At 47.7% G+C, this 9175-nt stretch overlaps 1 protein-coding gene and 2 long non-coding RNA genes across 3 annotated transcripts; 1 reads left to right on the top strand and 2 right to left on the bottom strand.

Moving 5' to 3' along the window:
- Positions 1 to 1798: 1798 nt before the first annotated feature.
- Positions 1799 to 5423, top strand: LOC123086656 (uncharacterized). Its single transcript, XR_006441030.1, has 5 exons — positions 1799 to 2017; positions 2147 to 2342; positions 4343 to 4559; positions 4667 to 4851; positions 4960 to 5423. It is a non-coding gene; the product is annotated as an uncharacterized lncRNA (long non-coding RNA).
- A 712-nt stretch (positions 5424 to 6135) lies between these two features.
- On the bottom strand, positions 6136 to 7547 carry LOC123082180 (uncharacterized). Its single transcript, XR_006438968.1, has 3 exons — positions 7234 to 7547; positions 6595 to 6746; positions 6136 to 6502 (listed from the first exon to the last, which is right to left on the bottom strand). It is a non-coding gene; the product is annotated as an uncharacterized lncRNA (long non-coding RNA).
- A 483-nt stretch (positions 7548 to 8030) lies between these two features.
- On the bottom strand, positions 8031 to 8853 carry LOC123082178 (uncharacterized). Its single transcript, XM_044504566.1, has one exon. It carries the CDS (start codon positions 8805 to 8807, stop codon positions 8049 to 8051), a length of 759 nt encoding a protein of 252 aa, XP_044360501.1. The 5' UTR covers positions 8808 to 8853; the 3' UTR covers positions 8031 to 8048.
- Between the last annotated feature and the right edge of the window lie 322 nt (positions 8854 to 9175).

Genomic DNA, 9175 nt, shown 5'->3' with positions numbered 1-9175 from the left:
CAACACGACACAACCAGAGACTGATAATGTTTGTTCGGAAAGAAAAGAATGACCCCCAATTCCTGACGATAAGTTTTCGGCTAAAGGAGACGTCCCGCTAACTACAAAATGCCTGTGATGTTTACGTTCACCAAGTTCAGTTTCCTCCGGTTCATAATCAGCGCCGCAGAGTTGAATATGTGAATAATATAGTGAATTTCACTAGTTAAATATGTAGTCAAACTTTGATCTTCCAACACTAACCTCAAATCGCTCGCATCCATCCGGATCAAGCGGTCTGTATTTATTTTATCATCCAACGTGGCACTCCATCGGTCCGTGGACTGGTCCGGACGTCCGTCCTTCCACGGACCAGAGGCAAACTAGGATGCTTTGCGGGCGTCCAAACCGTTGGGCAGCACGCGACAGACACCCGGAACCACCCAAAACCCTTTCACTTGCTCACACTATTTCCCGCATGAAGTGATTGCCGCATATTCATGTCGGTCAGTGCCGCTCGGGAGCACCAACGGACATGACATCTAATGAGAGCCAGCATTGAAGTGGTGCGTCGGTCGAAAGTGTCGCATGCGTCGCAACCCGGTGTACGCGCCTTCTCCCCGACTCCTTCGACGAGCACCAGCTCGCGGAGGAACAAATCGTCAGCGACCAGGCGAACGACAAGCCTGTCATAACTATGGTGGCGGACGGTCTAGGCTTCCTCGATAGGAGCAAGTGCTGCTCCTGTCGTACTGCAGCGCCCGCGAGATCCACCACGAGCGATGGCGGTTGCACGTGCTGTGGGCAGAGGGAGACGCCCTGTTCTTGGACATCGACGCGGCGACGGAGGAAGAGGAGGCACACGAGAGCGAGGATGTCACCAGCTCTGCCTTGACCACGCCGCCATCGTCGTTCGCACCCCGCCGCCATGACGACGAGGTTGGCATGTCCATGTCTGCCCCTGTCGATGGCGAGGAAGAGTAGAATATGGGAGGCCGCCACCGCTTGGGTCCCAGAAAGGCCACTGTCGACGTCTTGTAGGGTCACACATTCGATGAGCTTGCTCGCAGCTTCGCGAAGGCCACTACTCTTCCCCTCCCGTTGAATCTTCACTTCCCGGGGCTCACGGCCGGCCGATGAGCTTGCTGTCGGACATGAGAAAGATATGTTGTGGGAAACGGGCGCTGCCTGTGGCGGCAATCATTTAGACTTTCATCTTGTGTGTTGAAATCGGTCTGAAATGTATGCGGTCATGGGTGGATGGCCGGCTTCCGTATCACTACGGCAGACGCATTCGTGGACGGATACCGTATTACCGTGATTGTTTTTGGTCATGGGTGGATGGCCGGCTTCCGTATCACTGCGGCTCTGATCATCTTTGCCGCGAACCATCTCGATGCCAGTGAGCACAGAAAATTTCATGCCAGTCGCCTCTGCGCTAATGATTTTAGCAATGCAAAACTTGCCAGAGCCAAGGTTCAGTATCCTGAAATGCGTCGGTACCCAGTCCTCTTCCTCAGGCCGATCAAGATCTTCCCAAACATGATGTACGACGGGCCGTTGGCCATGGTCCATGGTGGACAGGTCAGCGGCGCACAGGTAGTTCGGCCTGGGCGGGCTGAAGCCCAACCATAGCTTGAACTCAGGGACATACTCTGATTTGTCGTAGAAGGGCAGCGCCCAGTGCCCAAGGTGCCTCGGGCGCGGATTTTTCGCACACCTGCACCGGGGCCGCGTTATCGTAACGGTTGAAACGTTGCCCTTTACCTCGAGATGTCCGACGCTGGATAGCGATTTAGTGCCCGTATTACCGTGTCAGACATCTGTCACCGTTCCTTGTCGTCGTAGGGGTAACAGCTGCTCTGCACCTCCTTGTCTTCCACCCGTCCCCTGCATACCGACGCGGACCCGTGAATACGACTAAATTCTCTCCCTATACAGCGCCCTGCTCGTTCGCTCTAATGGATTGGGTGCAAGGAGGCGATTCAATGGCGCCGGCGCTTGCCGCCCCGGGAACCTCTCCGGCGGACGGCTGTAGGTACGTATCGAGTCTGGATACTGCTATGCTATTCGCAACGCTCATCCGGGATGCGTCTTAATCATTTTTCAGCTTCCCCAAATGAGATTCTGAATCCCCCTTTCTTCTTGATTCTGTGCCGGACCACAGATCTTGGACTGGAAGGATCCGGAACACCCCCGCGCGCCGAGCGTCTGCCTGCTTCTATTCCCCAAGCACGCGAGCGTCCGCCCCATCCCTTTTCCCTAAAGAACTTCTCCATCTTCATCCATCGACGGGAGCCGGGCGGATTCAGAAACAGGTCCGGCGGCTGGAACGCGAGGATCTCGTTACGCCCTGGTCCTAGGTATGCGTCGTCCCCTTCCTGCCTCCGCTGTAACCGATACTTTCCTCCGAGAAAATAAGATTCATATTATTGCTTCCCGAAACCAAATCTGGTCATTACTTCCCATTCAAGATTCGTAGATTCCATGTCTGTGTGACGGTTTCTCAACTTCAGTTTTATTGGCAATGCCGGGGATGGAGAGAATGGTTTTTTTTTGACCCTGTGACCGTAGAACAATTGTTCTACGGTATTTTATATAATATAAACAAAATACAAAGTACAAGACCACACAACAAATCACCCAATGCCTGTTCTAGGTATCATAATAAAAAGAATTACAGAGTCTGTTCAATCCACTGGTCTATCTTTGCGGCCTTGGCTTCATTTGATCTGAGTTTGATGTGTTGCATGCCTTCCTGAACATAGAATTTCCAGGAGTTCAAACTAGGAAGTGAAGATCTGAAAATCTTATCATTCCTGACCATCCAGATGGCCCATCAGCCCATGATAATGATCTCCATAGCCAAATCCTGGGGAAGAAGCGTAATCATCATTCCAATCTCATCGTAGGTCGAAATACCCCTCTGTCTGTTTGGGAGGATACAGTTCCAGCAGTTTAATGCAAAGTGGCAGTCCCAGAACAGGTGAATTAAAGTTTCTTGTGTCTTGTCCAAGCAAAGAGCATAGTTGTAGTCTGGCAAATACATGTTTTTTCTGTGTAGCATGTTCCTTGTACTAACTCTGTCATAGAGTAGCATCCAGAAGAAAATCTTGTGTCTTAGTCTGCAATTCGATTTCCATAGCTGCCTGAAGATGAAGTGAGCCCCATTCTTGGCAAACAAATGTTTGTACATCTTCATTGCAGAGTAGTTTGGTGAGGCCCAAGTGTATGTCCACTTATCAGAGTCATCAGTGAGAGTCAGACCATGCAGTTGATCTTGAAGGATGTTGAATTGAGTAAACGCTTGTTGTGAGAGAGGTCGGTGGAAGCAGTTCTCCAGTGCCTGATGCTCATGCATCTGATTCAGTGTGATATCTTTGTTGATGGCAAAAGAATAAAGCTCAGGCATCTTTAGATGAAGTGGTAGGTCCGACCAATTGTCGTGCCACAGCAGAATAGTCTCCCCCTTTCCTGGAATACATCTAGAATGCTTCTTGTATTCAGGCAATGTCTGCAGAATGCCTTTCCACCAGAATGAGCCCACCAATTTGTTACATGGCAGCCCATCTTGATAATATGTTTCCCATATAATCCTGACCCAAGGTGTGTCATCTTTGTGAGAATGGTGTGAGGGGTGATGGTGTAGATCACTGAATTTAAGCTTATTTGGCCTAAATTGTTTCATAAACTTAAGCATTACTCTCTCATTTCCCCTGGTATTAGGCGTTTTACTGCTGAATGTCGCAGATCGGCAACGCATCCCATACTCATATCATCCATGGTGCATGATGGAACGTGTTTCGGTGTAACACACCTTTATATTACGATATTCTGGGCATAGTATGATTTATTTACACCACTCAATAAGCTTGATACAAAAAGGGCATGGCTCGAAATGGTCGTTGAAATCTCACGTCAGCTTAACCTGAGCATATTTTGGTTTATTTACACAAGACAAAAATCACGATGTTTTCAAAAAACATTCGCCTGTGCATAACAAGAGGATGTTCCAAATGATATATGCGTTTACATCCAAACATAAGTTTCAGAATGCCCTGCATTTGGCTGTCAATGGTCTATGGATCATGCCACGAATTAAATGCTGCAACTTGGAAAAATCTGGGCAACTGAGTTGTTTTTCTCTCTCACCATATACTTATTGCGATACACGATAATCTGGAACATGCACGCTCACATAAAACTGTTGAGCGCTATTACACGCGCTAGACCAGATATTGATTTATGAAAACCCCATTGGCGTAGTATAATGATTTGTTTTTATTCATGGCAAAGATTCTGGACATGGATTTAACAACTACTTGGTGTATAGTTGCTTATTTTTTTATTTCTTAACATGTAGGCCATGGAGTTCCCTAATTGCAAAAACCCGCCTGCCGTATGTGGAGATCTTGAAGGACCGTCTTGCCATGTTTCAGTTCCGATGACAACCTTCTATTGGGTTGAAGCTCTAAGATGGCACAAGAGAACTACTGGAGTACGAAGTGATGGTTGATCATGGAGTTATGAGGACCAGGAATCATGGGGATGGCTGGCGTGAGGCAGACGCCACTTCGTTGGTAAGGCTACCACATTGAATTCGGAAGTCTGTGTTAAATCTCTTTTTTGAACATTTTACTTTCGCTGCAAAATGTGTGTTGGCTTATAAGTTTGATGTTGTGGCCAGCTTTGAATGGCCTATCCCTCATGAAGCGCGAGCTCGTCGACCATTGCATGTACACGAGGGGTATACATCAGTTTGAATATTCAGAGATGAAAAAGATGATTAGATGTGCATTCGGGGCTTTGGAAGACGTATGATGCATCTTTGTGCACAAGATGAATGGAGTTGACATTAAAGATGGCTACATGGTTAGTGAACATAAACATATTATCATGACATATATGTTTTTTGTTTTGTATTTCACGATCAGCTTATGGATGGCTGTTCACAAACGTGTTGTTGTTTGCATTTGATAGAGGATCCCGAAGAATGATCTCATTGAGAGCAATGCGGGCGTCTTGGACGATTCAGGGATCATTCTTGTGCATGATGATGCAGGAGCCCATGTAACGGCATTGTTCAAGAAATCAAAAGATGGCAGGCTTGTAATTGAAGGAGGTTTTCGGAAGTATGTCATACACATCCAAATGAAGGAAGATGATCTTGTGGTCGTCACATTCCACGAACGCGCTGGGACTGCGTCAATGACTGTCCGAGTGTGCATCATATCTTAAAACACCTATGTGGTGTCTAGTGTATGGTTGGGGCACAGACTATGAATCGTTCTGTGCTATATTGTGTGATCGTGCATCTGCGCAATGCTTGCTCTTTTGTTAAATCCATGAATCTGTAACTTGTAGCCCCTTATGCGTGGTATGTGACTGTGACGTTTGCACCTATGCATCCCCGTCGACTAATTATCATCTTGGTTTGCATGTTTTTTCTAATGGCGATCTCTCTGCATTGATTTACTATAAATCCCATGATTATCTGTTTTCTGTTGGATACTGCTTGCGCAACAACATGAATGGAAGTTGTGCACTGAGCTACAACGCCGGAAATTTGTCTTACACAATCAGGAAACACATGATTGGTTTCAACACTTGTACTCCCTCTGTTCCAAATTACTCGTCGTGGTTTTAGTTCAAATTTGAACAAAAACCAAATTTGAACTAAACCATGATGAGTAATTTGGAACGGAGGGAGTAGATCGCACGACCGCCACCCACCTCCCTTTCCTCCAGATTGTCGTATTACACATCATGTGCCTGGCACATGTATTTGCAGATCACGTGCTCGGCACGTACGCAGTTGAAACCTCTCTGTGCTCACGCTTCTTGTACCTTGTACATGTCACCCGGATGACTTGTGCTTTGTACACTACAGGTGACTACAATAATCCACAGGCACATGATTGCAAGGTACACCCAAAATGTGCCAGGTCCATAGTCCAAACTGAGACTGCTACAATTGTGCCATGCACATTATTCAGTTTGGGTGTTGCCCAAACACACGATGAGCGGCGTGTGGGTCCAGCCGACATTTCCTAAGTGCCAGGTACATGTTTCAGCATGATGTCTATATCATCGGAAGTTCGTTCACAAACCAGCTTCAACGTATATTTAAAAGAACGAAAACTATGCAACCGGTCGTTCGTAACTTGACATCCATACCAAGCAACTTATATTTCGGTCATGTCCGCAGACAGTAGTTTGTACTTGACCTTCGAAATCATTCCATGGTTTGACGACTTAATATATAGGTCCACATAGCCAATCTAGATCTTTATGATACAAACACTTGGGCCCCAACAGAAACAGTCTCAGGCAAACTATGCCCACAAGAGACTTTAATTTGTCACACCCTAACGTTCACTCGAAACTGCATCAGGAGTGTCACCTGATGTGTCAGGCCCATAGAATCACAAATCTTTCATGCACATGCCCAAGCATCCCCTTCTTGTTGTGCATTATAGCCGTCATCTGCCCTAGAATATGCTGAACTAGCAGCATCTCGTGGCTGCAAAACAAGGGCAAAGGCCGATTAGTATGCCCTCTCTTTGAAGATGCAGCGGTAAACTGAATCCTATTATGTTCTGTGTGGAGACTTACTGCTGAAATGCCAAAAATGAAATCTCCGTTCTTTGTTGAATCCATTGGCCTTTTGTCGGCATTGATCATGGTTCTAATTTTATCCACCGTGGAATTTTTTATTCTGGGGAACACTTCATGTGCCATGCTTATTTCCCCCAAATTAATGCTGTCTAGATAGAACACGGTGAACATGCAAAAAAAAAAATCAGCGATATGAACCTGTCATTTGTCAGTTACATAAACTATATATCATTGAATTCTATACTACTGCTATTTCCCAACGTACACCTTGGCGCATCCCAAACACCCAAAACAGCTAGCTATAACCCTTGATCCATGTACGATGGCAACGTATCAGCTACATCTGTTCTATCCAAGCCACCTTAACATGAGTCAGACAAGACAGCCAGACATAATGCGCAATACATTTGCATCCTCGGGCCCCTTCCCAAAAGAACATACCAATAATCAAGATTAAGTCTACATGCCATCTTACCTGCATGTTGACGGCTTATATATACTGCCCCAACCCCGTACCTAATCTAGCCTGTGGAACACAGAGAACCATGAATAATCACCCTCCTGATATGTGCCCAATGCCAAAATACATCCCAACATTCAAAGAACCTATGCGCATAGCTGAGATCAAAGATTTACCTATGATAGATCCGTACAATGGCCCGCGACGCGAGATGACAGGGGCGGCGGTGCCCGCTGCGGCCCGGTGCTAGATTCCCCCGGCGGCCAGCCCGTCCCGGCGCCTCCTCTTGTACCCGAAACTCCAGCCTCCCCCTCAGATTTGGGTTCTCTCCATGCTCTGCCTTAGATGAATCCCCCTCCCCCGCCGCCTAGCCTGCTCCTAGAGGCAAGAGGGAACGCAGATGGACCAGAGTCACGGGCTGCCTCCTGGAGTGTCCGATAGTTGTTTGTCCTAACTCTAGCTGAACAGTACCCTATGCTATGCAGTAGGCACATCATGGTCGAAGGTACACTGCTAACCCACTCGATATAACCGTGGCCTGACGATTTTACGGGAACGGCTGGCACATATCCAGAGGGATATGGACGCACCAGATAAGCGGGCCGGGGTGCAGATGTTCTATTATATATTTTCGTGCCTCCATTCGTCCCGGTAATCCCACCCTAGACGGTGGATATCATCGTCGCGCACCGTGTCAGGAACCAGATCCTCTAACATTAAGAAGGAAAGTTAGAGAAACTACAATCCTCTAACTTTCCTTCTTGCAATCCATATGATTAAGGTTAAAATGATTTAAATTAATATGCAAATTGCAGATTTAATGTTTACATTCATAATCATTACATACAAACAATTTGATGGTGAAATAAAATTAATTATAGATTATTTATATCTACAGTAAATATCAATAGTAAATAATTCGCTAAACGTTTCTAACATTCCTTCTTCATTTTACACTATGATTACACTGTAGCACCGTGACTTTGCTTTTCTAAGTTAGAGGATCCGCCTCCACCGTGTCAAAGCAGTAGGTGCCGATGCCGTTCCTGTCCGACGAGATGCACAAGGTAGTCCCGTCCCCGACGGCGGCGTATGATGTGATCCTGGTGGGCTCGTACCCGTGCTCGTGGATGAAGGGCGGCGGCGGGAGAGCCCGCCAACCCCACCCCTTCATGCTGTCGTCCAGATATCTGGAGCTGGGCCTGTACTCGAGCACCTCGAAGCAGGAGGGCATGCCGGGGCCGCCCGTGCTCGCCCGGCCGGGATAGCGGTCCATGACGTAGAGAGCGTCTTCCTCGGCGTCGGGGTGGGTGATTGAGAGGCAGACGGGGTTGCTTCCCTTGGGCTCGTGGAGCGAAGGCAGGTTGAAGATGATGCCCTCGTCGGCGTCGTATAGCACAGTGTCGCCGGCCACGTTGGCGTTGACGACCCTGCTTTCGCTGCGGCGGGGGCCCAGCAGCTCGAACCACTCCAGGCCGTCATTGATCCATAGGCCGGCCGGCGACGGATCGAATCTGGCGATTGGTCTAGGCAGCCGCCGCAGGCTACGCATCCTTGGACAGGAAGATCTCTTCGTTTTCTTGCTATCATCTGCTGCTGATGCTGCAGAATCCATCGCGTTGATCTCTGTTACTTCTTTTGCGTCATTTTTTGACTGGTAGAAGAGATGCACGTCGGGATTGAGGCGGCGCAGTGCGTAAATCCCATTCTCCCAATTCCGCGTCACCAGATTAACACAACGCCGCTTCATCGACGTCTCTCTGTCCCAACTAGGAGGATCTTGCGAGCAAGCCTGATTCAACACTAATAAAACGAGAAAATAAATGAATTGAGTTGACTGCAGAGTCCTATATTTTTTGGGGGTAGAGGTGAATAAGCGTATGGTTGGGGAGGCGACGAAACGGGCAGCCGGTGGCGGCTGGGACAGGAGCTAGGTCACACCTGCGCACCTCGTCGACGGAAACGTCTCCTTTCATTGAATGTGCATTGCCGGAAATCCTGAAATAAATCTAAGAATAAATACAAGCACCAGGACTTGAATCTGGGTTGAGATTATCATAGTCCCTCTAACCATCCAAAGCATTTTTTTTGCTGTCTGTTAGTTAATCTGGATCGTGG

The sequence above is a fragment of the Triticum aestivum genome, chromosome 4A, assembly GCF_018294505.1.
Source record: "Triticum aestivum cultivar Chinese Spring chromosome 4A, IWGSC CS RefSeq v2.1, whole genome shotgun sequence".
NCBI lineage: Eukaryota > Viridiplantae > Streptophyta > Magnoliopsida > Poales > Poaceae > Triticum > Triticum aestivum.
This window is presented reverse-complemented; position numbering and strand designations above follow the sequence as displayed.

What these genes read in the sequence shown, in the direction of transcription:
- LOC123082178 (XM_044504566.1), bottom strand. Translation starts at nt 8,807, where the DNA reads ATGAAGCGGCGTTGTGTTAATCTGGTGACGCGGAATTGGGAGAATGGG.